The following is an 18,341-nucleotide window of genomic DNA, read 5'->3' on the forward strand; positions in this document are numbered from 1 at the left end:
CATGTGGCCTGAAGTGGTCCCTCACATGTGACCTCAAGTGGTCCCTCACATGTGGATAGCCTTTGTATTCCGAGTATGTTCCTGCTCTGGCCTGAAAATACTGTCTTAGACCCTTCTGATAAGCACAGAAGGGTTAGACCCAGGGCAGTGGCTAACGTACCAAAGAGCCCCAGACAACCAGGACGTCTTATTCTGGGCATCAAAGCACTTCTGAGCTTACCTACCACAGCATAATAAACATTCTGGCTCTTTAGTACACATTTTGGAGACGGTCTATAGTGCACATTCTAGAAAAGATTTATAGCATACTTTCAGGGTAGGTCATTATAACCCACCTTAGAGAAGGTCTCTAAAGCTTATTATATAAAAGGTATTAGTACAATTTCTGGAGCAGGGTTTTGATATACCTTTGAATGTTTATAATACACATCCTGTGGAAGGCCCTAAGTACACATTCAATAAAAGATCTATAGTACACATACTAAAAACCTACTACACAATCCGGAAAATGATTTATATTACACATTCAGGATGTCTAGAGTACATATTCTGGAGCATGCCTAAAGTGCAAATTCTGGACAAGTTCCAGATTGCACAGTATCCATTCTGGAGAAAGCCCATAGAACACCTCCTAGACGAGGTGGCCACTAGGTTCCTGCAGAGCTGTACAACACCCTATAGGCAAGACAACACAAATTATATTCCATTTTCAAGGTGAAAGTCTATATATGTCTTTTAAAAAAAAGCAAATCACTTACCCATTTAGTTAGTCACAAAACAATATAATGTACTTTCCTACGATACCATATCCCAATATTATTCATGGGATTCTGTAATCCCTGTATACATGGCAGTCCCTAAGGAGCAGTCCCTTTGGGCATGTGTGTGCACCACATGTGCATACTTAACTTTTTTGGGGGTGCATCAGGGTGGCCTTTTGGCCCCCTTGCACCCTTGAAATTGCTTGCACAATTTGCGAGTACCTATTTGGTACTCGCAAATTGTGAATGCAATCCCATTCATTCCTATGGGCCTCTAGGCCCATAGGAATGAATGGGAAGCCATTCCTTAATTGCGAATCGCAATTTGCGATTCACTATTAAGGGATATGTAGTCATCGTATTTTTTATTGCAAAACCTGTATGCATAGGTAATTGCAACTCCTTAGAAGTGATTCCTTAATAATCGCTATTAAGGACTCGCAATTCCTACCTTTGATGCATGTGCCCTTATGTTTATTTTTTGCACACCTTAGATAGTTAAAAGCTAGAATCTTTCTGCATGTTTCTACACATTCCGAGGTGCTGCAGCTTTTTTTTTAAAAACGGACTTATATTGAACTGTTTTTTAACATCTGTTTGCAACAAATATCTAAGCGGTTTTTGATGTGTTTAATTTTGCACCTAGAGGTTTTATTTTTATTCTTCATGTTTGCAAATATGCTCACTCTTTCATATGAAAGATCTACGCAACAAGGTTTTAAGTAGTTTGTGGGAAAGGTGATGTTGTGACCATGTATTATATGGGATAAAGTACCCCCTGGTGTACGTGGTAAAGTTATTGCAAGTCACCTTGGAGTTCCATAACCTTATAAAGGAACTCAGCCTTCGGTCTCTTTCCACTATATGGTTATGGAACTCCGTGGTGAATTGCAATAACCTTATAATGTACAGCAAGCTTTATTCCTGCTAGAATAAGCATACTGGCATGCAAAGTATTTTTGCTTTAAAGAGTACAACAAAATAATGATGCTCTCCCCATACCTATTATAGGCCTGCCCCTCTCACATCATGTTATTATAATACCATGTTTAATGGGTAACCTTGTAATATAATTCTCTAACGCCATCAGGAGGTTCTGGTGGCATGAAGATAAGGCATGGGGCCATAGAGTCAGCGGTTTGGAAATCTCACAATCACCCCACACGCGAAGCCTTTATTGGGCACATTACATACATTACTTAGTACCCATTTTTGATTACATGTAATTAAACAATGACACCACCCATTGGTTGAAATCCATGATTCTTAAGAATAATTTGATTAATAAATATGATATAATTTATGTAAGTAATGAGTGTATAATATGTATTTGTTATACACAGAAAAATAAATATTGCAACTTGTATAGTGTATGATTTATTTGTAACCCCAGGGATGTCAGTGTAATAGGCTCACTAGCCTTTAAATGTCAGCACAAGGTCTGCTATTTGATTACATTTTGACAGCCAAAGACCTTCTTCAGGGCTCCTTAATGATGTTAAATTATAATTCCCTGCTGTCTCTCCCATCTCAGAATGGTTTGCTTCTACGGGCAGCTACATCCTGCGGGACCTCGATGACACCTCGTTGATGGAAGATGGGAGGAAGAAACTCAACACGTTAGCGCATTACCAGGTATAGTATCCAGATGCATGTTCAGGTCTGCTCATAACTGATACAAGACAGTCATTTTGGGCTCTTAGAAATTGAAGACACAGGTCTGTTTAGGAGGGTCTTGGCAATACTACTGCAAAGTAAGTCACCCACACTCATTCCTCTTAGTGAATTTTGAGCCAATATTCATGACTTAGTCAGGGTCTGAGACTGGTATATTACCGCACAAATACACCAGATTAAGGGAATGTATATGTTCATTAAATGTCACCTGTCCCATTTCTTTGTCAACAATGGAGAGCAAGGCCACTGGTCCCCACACAAGACAATCAACTAACAATAGCCGACAAGAGGGCAGTGTCCATGCAGATTCTGTCTGCTCAGCATTGTTGATCAAATCTCTACAAGGGGACTTAGAAGAAAATCATTTCAAAGGTTAAAGGGATGCTATCGTTAGGTGAAAATGTCAGTTAAAACGTACCGATTTAAACGAACAAAACCACTGATAATCAGCAGTCTACTTATCTCTGGTAACTGTAAATCATGCCCTAAAGTAACTATACCTTGCGCCCCCCACCCAACACAGTGTTGTCATCAATTATGTCATTTTAGATGTTACCGTCTTGTTATCAGTGATGTCATAGAACATGTCACGAGTGATTTAATATGGGAGGTAATTAGCAGTGCAAGTTGAGGGTATGAGTTATAGTTACTGTAGGGCACGACTTACTGTTAATTGAGATAACTGCGCCTGGTAAATTTCAGTGGTTTTGTTAGTTTAAAACTGAATGTTTTAACTGATATTTTCACCTAACTAGAACGCCCCATTTTCTTTGGGTTTTTTATTGTATTTTATGATTGCAATACCTAACTATAATCTCACTTTAACCTTTGTTTTTTTTCAGCGAATTTATAGTTTTTTCTTAATGTGATGTAATATTTTATTACTATACCTAGAGCCAGATGTACGACCCGTTTTTGCATGCGCAAGCGGGTTTGCAAATCTGTTTGCGCATGCAAAAACATCATGGGCCATGTACAAAGCCTATTTAGCAAGTCGCAATTTATTTGTAACTCACTAAATAGGTTTTGCGACTCGCTATTTGGAAGGGGCGTTCCTTTCCAAATAGCGAGTCTCAAACCCATGTACTAATGTTTTGCAATTGCGGTCGCAAAACACTCGCAATTACCACCTACTTCAAGTAGGTGGTAATGCATTAGCAAATGGGAAGGGATCCCCATGGTACCCCTTCCCCTTTGCAAATGCATGCAAAATTATTTTTTAGGTTTTCCTTTAAGGAAAACGGGCTACATTTAAAAAAAAAAATACTGCTTTATTTAAAAGCAGTCCCAGACATGGTGGTCTGCTGAGCCCAGCAGGCCACCATCCCTGGGAGGGCCTGTCATTCCCAATGGGCTCGCAAATTGCGAGGGGCTCATTATTAATAATGAGCCTTTTGCAATTTGCAACCCCATTGGGACTCGCAAACAGTGTTAAACACACTGTTGTACATTTGATTTTGCGCCTCGCAATTTGTAACTCGCAGTTTTTCGCACAACTGGCCTTTAATGCCAACCGCGCACAGCCTTCAGCCATGCGCGGCAAAGAGTTGACCGTAGGACAGCCCGGCCCTGCGTCCAATTCCTTACAGGTAGCCAACACCATGCCACTGTGCAAAATGGGTTTGACCAAAGGGCCAGGCCCGCAGACAGGTTTTGCATCCCACACCCAGCAGGCAGCCATCTGCTCAATGCCTTCGGCTAAGCATGGCATGGAGTTGGCTACAGATCAGGTCCTATGCCCATCAGCCAGCTGGTTCCCAACCCACCTCCCATCTCCGCCCGAGCCATGGGCAACAGGGTGCTGGGCGCAGGACCTGGGTGTCAATATAAGTAAGTCAGACCTATTGACTTTGTCGAAGGATCAAAATACCAAAATATAGAAAGTGGGCCTATTGGCTTTATGAAGGGGTAAGGATATCAACACATATAAAACACATGTATTGTCTTTGGTAAAAAAAATAACCAATAATTATAATGAGATGTATATTTCAATAATTCACAAAAGTAATAATGTTTAAGTAAAAAATGCATCAACATGCCTTTGTATAACATTTTAAAGCTATAAAATGCAGCCATAGATCACACCTCAGGGGGACTCTGCACTCCAGCTGAAGGGCATAGAGCCAGCTAGGAGTGCTTTAAACAAATATGGTAAGCTCTCCTGGGGTCATGGTTTTAATGACCTAGGAGGATTACTGTTTTTGTTTTGAATGTTGCAGAGGGACTGCTGCAAGTCCTGCAGCGCCCCAAAACATAAACAAAATGCTTGGTGGTGCGCCTGCCTCTTCTAGGGGCACCACCAGCAAGAAAAACATTTTCTACACAAAAAAGCCCTAGGGCATTATTAGACACACCTTTGCCAAGCAAAGAATAATAAATGAGCTATTCTGGCCACTCATTTATTATTCACTTTCTCTTTTAAAATACTTTTGTGGGTGTCCTGTCACCCACCTGGGACACCTACATCTTTAATTTTGTATGGGGGCTGTGGGGTGGGGAGTGCCCCAGTCGTTCCAGCCTGCTCCACAGCAGGCACCCACTATGTGTGCCAGCAGGAGCCTGCATTCATTTAGTGGAGGTTCCGGGGTCCTACCGGGGCCACCTACAGCTACATTTTTGTTGGGGGCTGCAGGAGAGCCCCAGGGGCCCCCAGGCACTAGCTGGCTCCTCTGGCAGGAGCCAAGCATTTTATTAACTGTAGGTGGTTGCCCCGGTGCCGATCTGGGGCACCCAAAATACTGGCCACGTTGGGGCTTGCGGGAGGGGAAGAGCAAGGCCCCACCCGGCCCCAGCCGGCTCCCCACCTGGCTCCCCATCCAGCACAATACTGGCTGCTGGTGGGAGCCATCATCTTTCCTTTACTCCCAGAGGCCAAACTAGGGAGCTTTTTCTCCCGTTCATTGCAGATTTGCAAATGTGCCATTGTTAGAAGGTGGTTCTGACACTATGGCCCGCCCGGATTTTTCGCTTTTTGAGCACCTAATTGTTGAGCTTTTACTGTGGGGGAGCCTCATAAGTTGGGACTCACCCACAGTGAGCTCAGGATGGAAGAGACATGCCAGGGAAAGTCAGTGTGTTTTACTGTGTTTTCACTTCCTTATTCCCCTATGGGAATGTGGAGCCAGGGGCTAGATTAACTTCAATTAGGCCTACAGGTTCCATTCACGCACTTAAGTCCACTGTAGCAAATGTGAAAAGAAGTATTCTGCAGAGTCCAAAGTCATATTTGTACAGCTTTTGGGTCATCCAGAACTGTCATATTTCTCTGAGCCAGCCATGACCAGACCCAGGCTGAGGGCTGACCTCAGCTGGATGGATTGATAACCTTTCTTCCACAAGCGAGGGCCACCCCTCCACGAAGAGAAGATGGGTGGGGCTACAGGCCAATCCATCAACCGCTGTCGCTGGGTGCCAGGCACCAGGCTGCACCAAGGAGGGAAGGCAGCTTGGGGGAAGGTGCTTCCGAGACATGTGGCAGAAAGCCTGGATGAGGCCATTTTGAAAAAGCTCAGAGGCTGGACAAGAAGGAGGGAGCAGGGGGAGGGACGTGATGTGTCGCTGTTTGATAGGACCAACAGAGACTTCCTGCCGGCCCCCTACTCAACTTTTAAAAAGTGCTTGCACAGGAAGAGAAGGTCTCTCTGGGTTGTGGTCTGCTGAGGGTAAGGTGCTGGAGCCTGGCGCAATGGGCAGTTGGAAGGAGAGAACCCCTGACTGCCCCCAGGATCCTATCAGCACCAAAAGAAGAGCCCAGGACTGGTGCACAGAAGCAGGGGCCTCTGCGCAGGGAGAGAGGCCCAGAAGGCGAGCCTGGCGAAAGGCTGGCGCAGGGAGCCAGTGAAGACAGCACCCTGCTGAATCTACCCTCTCAGAGACCCAGAGGACAGGGGTCACCCTCACGGAAGACAGCACACTGCTGAATCTACCCTCTCAGAGACCCAGAGGGCAGAGGAGAGTGTTCCCAGTGGCTGGGGCTGGTAAAGAGGAGCAAGAAGCGCCCCATAATGCCTCGCAAGGCATTTGGAAATCTGCCGTTTTGGTGCTTTGTGGCCCCCAGAGGAGGGGGTCACCCTCACGTGTGAAAAGGGGTGCAGGGGAGCTGCAGGAGCACCGCAGTCTCCCCCAGCATAAAGAAGAACAGTTCACCCATAAGTTTCACGGGGCATCTGAAAGAATAACCCCTCAAGGGCTCAGCCAGCCTTTAACACCTTCGAGGCTGGAACTTATATTCTACAGCTGAGGGTGTACTATGAAGTGCATCATGGAGTGAAGGGCTGAGTTGGGGATGCCTGGAGGTGAAGTGGTGTAATTGCACCGAAATGCATTTACTATTGGTTATTTCTTTTTAGGTGGACTGAAAGTCACATGTGTAAAGTGAAGTACCTGTTTAAGGTGATGTTAAGCTAAATGGAGTTATGTTGCTGGACCTTCCTGCTAGGGGGTCTGGCTGTATTTACGTAATCCCATGCTTTTACCTGTGATTCCTTTTAAAGTGAAGAGGCGCACTGCAGGAGAAGTGTAGTTGCCAGGAGTACTTCTTTTGAAGGGAGTGTAAGTCACATGTGTAAGGAGATGTCATAAGCCAAGTGGGGCTATGTTGCCAGACAGTCCTGCTAGGGTGTCTGGCTGTATATGCGCAATCCTGTGATTTAATCTGTGATGCCCTTAGGGGCTGTAATTGCAATGCATTCAAATGATCAACCAAGGTGATGAGTACTGTCATTCTAAAGTGTGCGTAAACATGGATTCTTGCTTCTGCGCTTAGGTGAAGACCCCAGACTGCTAGCCCTTAAGATATAGAGGTGCATACTTTATGGTCAGTAAGAGATGCTCAGTCAGGGTCATGTGTCACCAAGGTAGGTTTACCCCTTTTTAATGCTTGTTGAGGTAATGGGGTGGGTCGCCACTGGGATGGTGCCAGTGCGCAGGGCCCTCGCTCCAGGTTATGTTCAACTAACTGCATTGGGGGCAAGTTGATGTGCACACATGGGAGTGGTGGTACTAGACCCCACCCCCTCTGCGGGAGGGGTGGAGATGTTATGCAATGTCACAAAGTAATTCCAACAGCTTATGTATATTTGTAAATTGGTGCATAGTATTGAGTGGTGTGTGTGTTTAAGAAATGTACTCTTACTTTTATAAAGCAAAGTACAGACTGGACAATCACTTATTGAGTGTTATTTTTGTGCACCTGCAAATGGCGATTACTAGCCCACACCACCTCCCTTGAGTAAGCCTCAGACTGCTCTGCAACGTCAGGCGCTACAATTGGGTGTTTGGTTCCCAGTGAAGGACAAATGTAGTCATGTTATTTTTGTATACTCTGGCAAACTATCACAGCAAAATTTCCATGTGGCTACCATTACCAAACATGGTGCACTGAGCACCATGTTGGATAAAAAGAAATTAAAAAAGGGAATAAGGAGGAGGGTGAAAAGATCCTTATAAAAATTAGGTTAATTGTTTTGTTCTGGACACTCCCTGGTTTTCCAGAGACTCCTGGTGCCTGAGAATTCGAAAATTCTGTGCAGGATTTGTAAATACATAAAAAAAAAAGAAGAAACAAAATCCTCTGCGCCACAGCCATGCTCGGGCAACAGCAGCAAGCGGGGTTGGCCAACTGCGGTGTACAGCAAGGGGTCGCGACCAACAAGTGGTGATACCAGGGAACTCTTGTATCTGGTATATGATACAAAAAATCACTGAAATTCACATGTCATGGTTAGGGCCATGAGCCATAACTCTCCCAAAAGCAATGGAAACCATAACTCACAAACTAAATGCAATGCTTATGACCTCGCAATATTCATACCAATAAATCACAACATCTAAAAGCATTCTGTCAAAGTGGTAAGGCTAATGGGATATGTAATCTAATCTGTAAAATGAATTAAAACATTTGTAACTGCATCTGTTTTTATTAAGAATGAGGTAATTAGCGTTGCATTTAGTTCAACTGAGGATTGATTACTGGAGGAAAAGCTCCTGTTTTCTCAAGTGGACTTCGCGAAGGCTTTGTGGACAACTTAGACTATGCTACGACCTGACTTCATTACTCTGAGCTGCAGGGCCGTCTGAGCGGAGCTGAGTGACATGTTGATCCTGAATGCAGAGAGTAGCCTGGACTCTCCTCTGTGGGAGGGTAGCCGTGAAATGATGTAGCGCTGGTTTAGCTTTGACATTGTCAATTTGTCTCCATGCTCTCTCTTTCTTTCGCTTGCTCCTCAGAGCTGCTATGTTACAAAGGGGGTTGATTTAGAATGAGAACGCTTTCAATGAATATTTATTTTGAGATTTGATTGGACTCTGTAGTATTCTGGGTGGAGTTGTTAACTACCACATGGTGTAATAGCCGTCATTTTGATAATAATTCAAGCATTCCATCCATCACTTTTTTTTATACTTATACTTCAGTGTGACACCCTACATCCACGGATTTGCCTAGAAGTGGCTCCCATGCTCACTGTGCCACTGGAACCGAGCTACACCTGACTGAAGATCCCCAATCAGGGAGAAACCGGTCTTGGGTTGCTTGTGTTTTGGTTGAGATATGACCTGGCCTGGCAGTTTGGACTGGACTGTTCCAATTGGACATGGGTCAAGACTGATTTTCGTATGGCTGGGTCCAAACTGAGGTCCAATGAGGTGGCATTGTGAGCAAAATAATGGACTGGAATGCTGCCCGGGTCCTTTCAAATGGTTGAGATTAATTCAAGCATTCCATCCATCACTTTTTTGTATACTTAATTTTGATATGGCCAGAAAAGCTATGTCACCCTCAAATGTTTATTTCAATAAAAATATTTAAAAAGGAAAACCTGTCCCTTACACTTACATTTTTGCTTTTTCAGTAACAAATTTTGCATTCATTTAGGGGCATTGCCCAAGAACACGTTCGGAAAGGAAGCATTCCTCAACACTTAATAACAGATGGAGATGTTGTTCGCCATTTTAACTAGTTTTTCCTGCATTGTGTTGATTTCTCTTTACTGATATGTCAGTTTACCTGTTTCACAGATCCCTGAAGGAGCCTCGCTGGCAATGAGCCTGAAGGACAGACAAGACAATACTCTAGGCAGAGGTAATATATTGTGTTGTCTTATAGAATTTATATTAGTCTACATGGACCTTTTAATTTCAACCATGTCATTGTCAGCTATAGAGGTCTTTACATTTGGAGAAGTCCTGTTCCCTAGGTGGAAGAGTTCAATTTCCCAAAATTGATGCAATTGATTGGAAAAGATGGATGAGATCTACTTGTAACTCCTGAAAAGATCTTCTAAAGAAGGAAAAGGTCTTTACTAAGGTTGGAAGGGATCCACTTCTAGATACTGGAAGGGTCTTCTTGGAAGGGTGGCAGGTGTATTATTCCAATGGGTTTAGAGGACTTTGTGGAGTGGAAGTTCCCTCTTTCTTGAGGTGAGGGAAACCTTTAGGAGCAGGGTCCTCGTTCTCATGGTGAAAATATGCTCTGAAGGTAAATGAGGTAAAAGTGCACATGTATCCTTTGAATATAGGCCACCGAAAAAATGGTGGATAAAAATGGGTTTTCCTCAATACTATACTTTATAAATAGAGGGTGTTCTTCTGTATGGTATTCCATTCTGTTGTTATAAGCTCATCTGTACGATTAGTTTAAGTTAGAGAGCTCTAATGCCTAAAAAGTTTCAGATTATCAGAAACATTCTGAATAATCAGGAGTGGGTGAACTAGATAAAAATGAAGCTTCACCCCATCACAGAATGAATAGACAGTCTAGCCAGTATTGTTAGACCATGAATGAAAAGTCTAGCCACAGTCGCTAGACCATGTTTCTCTGCAGAGGAGCACAAGCAACTCAAGGTGCAGAAACTTGAGCTCGAGATGCACCTGGGGTTTAGAGTACCTCTCCAAGCTGGGTAGAGCTCCTGCTTCCAGGGATGTGGGGTCTTGATCTTGTGTAGAGATGGCCCTACAATAGTCAGTTCTTCCTCTGAGAAATATAGGATCTTATTCCTTTGAGAGCAAGTTGTTTTATGAATAAAGGAATTGCATCCTATCTATGCTATAGCAGTATTGCCGGTATAGTGAAATAATGCTCTCTCAGCAGAAAGCTCTTCCTCTCATGGTTTCTGGACTTTGGGCTCCTAGCATAAAGTTGTTCTCTGCTTTTAGAGATTTTTTATCCTGGCTGTGTCATGGATTTGTTTGCATGATGAAGACTAGGTCTCAGAATAGAGGTCCTTTCAGAGATGCAGCAGAATTTCTCGTGTGGTGGTAAGTTGCTCTCTGAATAGAAACCTGTTCCTCTCAGGGATTGAGCAGTTTGGTTGGTGCGTTGAGGGGCTGTTCTCGCTTTAGAGAGATTCCTTTTAAATAATGAAGCAGCCTTTTGCTTCGATTAAATGTTATTCAGTTATGCATTCTTGTTTAATAACCTTTTGTATATAAAGAGAACTACATAGAAAAACAACATTTTTAAAAATCCTGAAAAAAGTTAAAATCTTCGTTAAAGAAAATAAATCTCAGGTCATCACGACACTGTAATTCTGCTTTAGAAACCTGCAGCATTCTTAAATATTTAATTGATGCCTTCCTTTAATCTCTTTTTAGGTCTTCAAATAAAATATATATAGATCACCTGTCTCTCTCCCTAGAGGGTTTAGGTGCAGTGTGACATCTTTTTTGGTAGATAGTTATATGTGGTTGATATTTTGCCAGTCTATATGATTGAATATATTTTATTGCAGGCTTTGTTCTTTTCTGTATGTTCACAAAGGTTATATTCTTTTGTGGGGTTGAGCGGATTCTTTAAGCCAGAGAAGTCTTCTTCTGATGAATATTATTCCTCTATGGTTTATGAGATCTTCTTCACTGGACAGTAGACATCTTGCAGTTGCATGGTCTTGTTGGCTTGGAGAGCTCTGTGGTAGGCTGCTCTCCTTCTTAAAGTATGTAAGTACTCACTACATCATAGATGTTATCTTTAAGATTATAAAGGCCTAACCAAAGTCAAGAGTTGTATTCTCATGGCATAGTGGCTTTCTGCAGAGACCAAGATGTCTTGTATAGTTGTCAAATTCTCATTCTCTAGTTGGGAAGGTAGTCATTATTTAATCAATCAAATTTGCATATTCATGGGTGCTATTCAGTCACGTACAAAATTGGAGAAAAGTTGAGCTATTGAGTAAGCCATTTACTTTGAAATGTAGAGGTTTTGGGTTCAAATGATGGCTCCTAGATCACCCTTGCCGACTACTTTGGAAATTCAATGTATGATGTGAAAAAAATGAAAGTAACAGTTCTTCTTAAATGGTTTGGAAATTCAATGTATGATGTGAAAAAAATGAAAGTAACTGTTCTTCGTAAATGGCTAGAATGTGGTTATAGTCAAACACCTTGAATTCTACTTGGCTCCTGGCCAGAACAGTCTCCTGACACTCATGCTGAGCACAGCTAGTAATGGTTGAAGCCCTTCAGTGGACCTCCACACATGTTGTAATTTTCTCAAACGTTGAGGCCATCTGAGCTTAGCCGCTCACATAAGTCTCAAAATGGCTCAACAGTGTTGAGGACTGTCAACCAACTTGAAACGTGAAATCTAGGAGAGCTCATGTGGCTAGAGCACTTGGATTGTTACTCTCTGTTTGGTGTTCTATCTCCTCAATATTGATCCTAATGGGATGATCTATAATCAATTATCTGACTTCAACGAGTGCTGCTATATGTACTGGTTACTGTTTTAAGTGAGACGGTCAATGTTTTTTCCAGTCATAGTTCATTTTTTGCGTTTGTCTGCCAATCTTACAACCTGTTTCTTCTCCTTGCAGTGAAGGATTTGGATACTGAAAAATACTTCCATTTGGTAAGTTATTCATTATTTTAACATTTGAAAATATAATTCTACTTTTAAAACAGTTCTGCCAATATTACTCTTACATTAGGAACAGTTCATGGATAAAAATATGTTTTAGAATTTATCTCCTACAGATACAGCTTTTGAAACAGCTCACAGAACTTTCACTGTAAAAACACATGCCATATAATATGTCAAAACAACTCCTGAGACAGGATTGGTTGGTCTGTAGAGTGTCCGAACACCCTGTCTGTAGAACTTCTGTCATAGGAACACTTACCTTGTAGAACTTGTGTAATCAGAACATTCCCAGCGTGTCAATAGTTTGATTTCTGCAATGATCAGAATGGTCATGAATAATAAAAGTGAAGTATAGAGCTCAATGGAGAGAAAGCTGCCTTCACAGGGTCACACAGTCTGGCCAAGTGGGGATGCCAGGACTAGGACGCAGGCTTTCTCAATTCAAAGACAATGACTGAGCCACTAGTTCTCAATGTCCTCCAACATTTCTAGGAATGGTGTATTAAGCAACGTTAGAGAAGAGGTCAGTTGTCAGACCCAAAACTACTGCCTAATAAATGAAGCAGCTGTACCCTGCCTTTCAGTCCCCGGAAGGGCATCGTGAATAGCTGCTGGTGCTCAGCCAATGGGACGCCAAGCCATGTAGTTGGCTAAGCATTTGCTACCTCAATAGCATATTTATCTCAATTCGCACTCACACTTCACTTTCCAACATCTGTACACATTAGACACAACCCTTAGTATCAGCCTGTGTAGTACACAACACAAAGCCATGAAATTATAAAGCATTTAGAGACAACCACCATTTCGCACATCATGCACACAAAATGTCTCGAAGTCATATAGCTTACTAGGCATGTGCTACCTCCATGACACATATAGTCAAATACTGGCACATATCCCTGCACAAACAATACACATTTGACACAGCTCCTGGCTCTATGAAGTGGGTAATGCCGCCCCCAGCCATACCGTAGGTTAAGCATTTGCCACATTAATGGAAAAGCTGTATCATCTTTCCACTTTAAGTATCAACCACCCTGAAGACTTAAACTTGAACCTAGAACATGCACATATAATGCTATCAAAGAGACATAATGGGCAAAAATGTCTTGAAACATACCTGCTGGGTAATAGAAAATAGTTTGTTGCTGAAGCCAACCAATGGACAACCGTACACCCCAGCTGAACGAAATAAGTGGCAATGTTACACACAGTGTCCATGTGCAAGACGGGGCTACGAAGATGAACATTGGTCTCTATCTAGGTACTGCACATTACCTCTACGTCCCTCGTCCTCGACCCAGTCATCAACAACATCAGATACTATCCAATCACAGACAGGGATCAAAATAGGACACACTTACTGACCCATCCAACCCTCCAGCTAAGGGCTATAATAATTCAAGCCACACCTAAGCACTTCTTGTTTTCTTTCCTGTCTGTGACAGGAACGGGAAATGTAGAGAAAACGTCCGGGATTTTGTCTCCTTCATAAAGTAATGCCGCTTGGTTGCTCCCTTTGCCGGGCTCCGAGAGGCCCCAGTGCCCTACGTGGTCGGAACGCAATTTTGGCCTCCTTTTTGACCTGGGTGTCAGTCAGGTGAGTCATTTGGGCCGCTGAGTTTTCAATTGGTGATACTCGGTGGCCGACTGGCTGGGGTTTCTTCCCGCTTCATGGGCCTTGGTGGCATGTGAGATGTACCCATCGAGATTTATGCTTGGTGTCTCAGTGGTCGCATCCTGTTGGTATTCGTCTATGTGTGAGTCTCAGCGAGGGGACTTCTCGAAGCAGCAGCTCTGACTGCATGGATTGTCATAGTGGACCGCCGAGTTCTACAACTGTGTCTCGGCAACCACATGTAGGCTATTGTGTGCGCTGGGCCACTGGGAGAGTAGTTCGGGCTTGGTGTATGGCCTGCTAGGTTGTTCAACCTCGGTGACCCCAGCAGCATGTACTTGATCCATCCTGCTCCGCTTTGAGCGAAGTCAGGTCATGTTTTCTTTTTAAACCCACCGGGACTCATGGTGAGTCCCAGCGGCCAGAACATTTTAGCAATAAAATCCTGTATGTGTTGCGTAGAAGACACGGTAATTGAAAGAAGGATTTTCATACCTCAGAGCACTGGCTCCCGCTGCATTCGGCACTTACAATAAGGGGGAATGTGAAAGCGGAGATGACATGCGCAGGTGCTCTCCAGCTGACTTTCTTGCCTCCACTTCTGCATTCTTGACATTGCGCTGCAATTGACTACATTTTTGTATGTCGGTTGTCAATTATGCGTGATTCTGGTTAGATGCATATTTTCTGCATAGGACTTGGGGAGATTTTATAGTTCAATGCAGATTTTTTTGCATTTGGGTAATTTTATGTATACAGTATTTGTTGTTGGTGAGGTTGCCATTCTGTTATAAGCTGGTTGGTGTATATCACTTCTTGCCTTGTATTAAGATGGGTAAACATGCTGGAAAGTGAAGACATTGTTCTCCAACATCTTCAGCTAACTCAGTTGGCAGTCCTGTGCTTAGCCCTTCCCCTAAAAAAAGAGAGTGGGGGATGAGGAGTGTCTAAAGAAACTGATTTTGAAAACTTTGTCCACCTTGAAAAAGAAGAAATCTGGATCTCAATCTGGAGGTGGCCATGAGTTGTATTTGGCTATCTCCAGTTCCGAATCATCGGATGAGACTTCGTTGAGTACTATGGAGCATAAAGGAAACTATGTGTCTAAGGATATGTTGCCAAACATCCTTACCCATATGAGTGAGAACGTGGGTTTTCCAGAGGAGGAATCGGCCAGCACACCTAGAGACCACAATTTTAGAAGCATGCTTCTAAAGACTTACCCACTCACCTGTTTGCCATGGACGTTATGTTAAATGAATGGAAGGATCCGGAACGCATTAATGTGCCCCACTTCATCTCAAAGTTGTACCCCTTAAAAGATATGGATTCTAAACTTCCTGAGACAGTCCATGTGGATTCCATTGTGGCCAGTCTGATGAGGCGGCCATCTATGGAAGAGGAGAATATCCTTACAGATGGGGCAGACACAGGGCCGGACTGGGAACCAAAACCGGCCCTGGCAAAGGGCTCGGCCGGCCCCCCGGGGCTTGGGGGTGCCGCCGAGCTCTTTGCCAGGGCCGGTTTTCGGCCGATTTTGTTACAGGAACAATTTTGCAGCTATGCTGCAAAAACGGCCCTGTAGCAAAATCGGCCCCCGGGGGCCCAAAACCGTCCCCCACCCGTGCGGCACGCCAGGGGATTGCCCGGTACCCGCTACAGCCAGTCCGGCCCTGGGCAGACAAGAAGATTGACACTTCTTTGAAAAAGGTGTATACCGGTTCATATCTGGCCATTCGTTCTGAAATCTATGGGGCTTATGTGGCTCATTCTTTATTATCTGACTTTAAGACTTTGTTTACTACGATGCAAGAGGGTGGACAATGTCCGTAGTTGTTGGAAGCAATGGAAAGTCAAACTGAGTTCCTTTCTGATATTGCGTTTGACTCAGTTAGGGCATCTGCCTTGTCCTGTGGAGCATCGGTTGCAACCAGATGCAAAAAAAAATTGAAAGGATGGAATACTGATTCAGCTCAGAAATGTATGGCTTTGAGGTTGCCATTTGTGGGACCACACCTGTTTGGAAAATACCTGGAAGACAAGCTCCATAAGGTCTTTAAAGAGAGGAAGCATTGCTTTTCATTTAGAAAACAACAGCAGTATAAGCTCTAACATTTTTTTCATCAAAATCTTTTCGCCAACCATCCTGGAGGCAATGGAGTTTTAGGGGTGGCTAGGAATTCCGTGGGAAGGGCTTCCAGGGGAAATTTCAGAATAAGTCCCAGCAGGATACCGGAACTGCTTATCAGCACTCCTGACTATGCCACCGATTTGGAGCCGATTGGCGAAGCTCCAGAGGTTGGTGGGAGAATCAGTTATTTCCTGAAAAATTGGTGCAGCACGACACCAGACAAATGGGTCCCGAGCATTCTGGAAAGTGGTTACCGGATCGAGTTTGTGGAAACTTCCACTGTCGTCAGGGACGATGCAGAAGCCTCTTCCAAGAGATCAGCTGACAAGGAAAGCCTTGAGAGACGGAATTCATTCTCTTCTCCTGAATAAAGCTATTCTTCCAGTTCCAAAAGAGCAGAGGGGCTGAGGCATTTATCTGATTGTGTTCCTGGTCCCAAAGGTGACGGGAGGTTTCAGGATTGTAATCAACCTCAGGGCTTTGAACAAATATGTGAGAAAAATACCCTTCAAGATGGAAACATTGCAACGGATCATTCCTTTGATTCAAGCTGGCTCTGTGATGGTTACCCTGGACCTCATAGACGCTAATCTCCATGTTCCTATGACATCGGAATTCCAACTGCATCTGCGATTCTCTCTGAAGGGGCATCATTGGCAGTTCTGTGTTCTACCCTTCAGCCTGAGGTCATCGCCCAGGGTGTTTACGGAGGTGGTAGCACCGTTGGTGGCTCACCTGCATCTTCAGGGAATACCAGTGTTTCCTTATCTAGACAACTGGCTACTCCAGGCCCCATCTGCTCCAGTAGTGTGCCAACATCTTGAAAATGACCATTGCTACACTAAAGGACCATGGTTTTCTGTTCAATGTTTCAAAGTGCAATCTCCTGCCCTCGACAAAGAGGACTTTAATTTGGGACAGATTTCGACTCAGTCCTGTGCAGGGTGTTTCTTCCTCAATCCAAGATCTTACATCCACAGTCTGTGCTGGCTTCTCTGTCGTCACAGAAGACAGCCACATTGTTACAATGGATGGAGGTGCAGAGTCACATGAGTATTCACGGAACCTTGGGCCAGGTTACACCTATGGCTATTGCTGTCGAACCTGCACAAGTTTGTGACTTTTCCTATCCAGGATATGACCATGGAGATTCCTGTTTCGGTGGAGGTGGTTCACAGTCTGCAATGGTGGTTGGACTCGGCGAACCTTGCTTAGGGGATGAGAATGCACCACTTGGCTGGAGGTCAACGTTGGGTCACATGCAGGGGCGGCCAGTATGTTTTGGAGGGGGGGGCAGACGCGACACACACACACGCACGCATACACATAACACTCACAACCATGAATTCACACACGCGCACACACACATACAAACACATTTATTCACACACTCTTTTCCAAACATTCATACATATAAGCATGCACGCACCAAACTATTTGAAAAGAAAACAAAACACACACTTACCAGCAGACCTAGTCAGCCAATGAGGGAAGGCAGCAGTCCCAATGTCATCACAGAGTGGGATGGAGTCAGTGACACTACTGACCCCACCCCACTCTGTGATGAAGTGTCACTGATTGATACTCAACACTGTGTGCTTCAGGACTTAAAACTTAAGCGCCCAGGTGCGAGGCAATCAGTGACGCTACCCCTCGTCACTGAGGGGAGGGCCTCAGGAGGAGCTGTGACTTTCTCAGCCCAGCAAAGTTCAGTTCAGGCAGCCAGGAGCCAGGACTAAATGCGCATGTCTGGCTCCTGGCTTCCCGAACTGAAAGTGAACAGTGTCTGTCAGGCTGAACTTTGTTCAGCCTGACAGACATTGTTCGAACAAGGCATAAGGTGGAGGGCATGGCCCCTCCGCCCAAATGGACCGGGCGTACCTGGTCACATGTCTGTTCAGGCTCGATGGGACCAAGTGAAAACCATGAGATCATTCAATTGGAAGGAACTGTCAGCTGTGGAGAGGGCACTCAAATACCTCGAACCCAATCTGTCAGATTGCAATGTCCTGATTCGGTCTGACAACACAGTAACAGTAGCATATGTCAACCATCAGGGCAGCACTCGCAGTCAGTCACTCAATCGGGTGGCTTGTGCTATGGCGAGTTGGGCAGAACTTCACCTTTAGTCCATTCCTGCTCAGCTCATCAGGAGTGTGGACAATCCGGTGGCTGATGCCTTGAGCCGCAGGTTCCCCACCTCTGAGGATCTTCGTCTTTCCGCCAGAGTGTTCCGCATGATCTGCTGGAGGTTCGCAACCAGAACCAATGCACTCCTACCGTTGTTTTGCTCCA

General features: G+C 44.2%; 1 protein-coding gene across 2 annotated transcripts in view; it reads left to right on the forward strand.

Annotated features, from left to right (window-relative positions):
* Positions 1 to 18,341, forward strand: part of PLXND1 (plexin D1) — a 316,145-nt gene that overhangs the window by 265,007 nt on the left and 32,797 nt on the right. For both annotated transcript variants that reach the window (XM_085624462.1, XM_085624461.1), the window contains exons 28-30: positions 2,296 to 2,396; positions 9,456 to 9,519; positions 12,248 to 12,282. In XM_085624462.1, the coding sequence (XP_085480588.1) occupies positions 2,296 to 2,396; positions 9,456 to 9,519; positions 12,248 to 12,282 (200 nt within the window). The remainder of the gene's footprint in view (positions 1 to 2,295; positions 2,397 to 9,455; positions 9,520 to 12,247; positions 12,283 to 18,341) is intronic.

Source organism: Triturus cristatus, chromosome 9, assembly GCF_964204655.1.
Source record: "Triturus cristatus chromosome 9, aTriCri1.1, whole genome shotgun sequence".
NCBI classification, from domain to species: domain Eukaryota; kingdom Metazoa; phylum Chordata; class Amphibia; order Caudata; family Salamandridae; genus Triturus; species Triturus cristatus.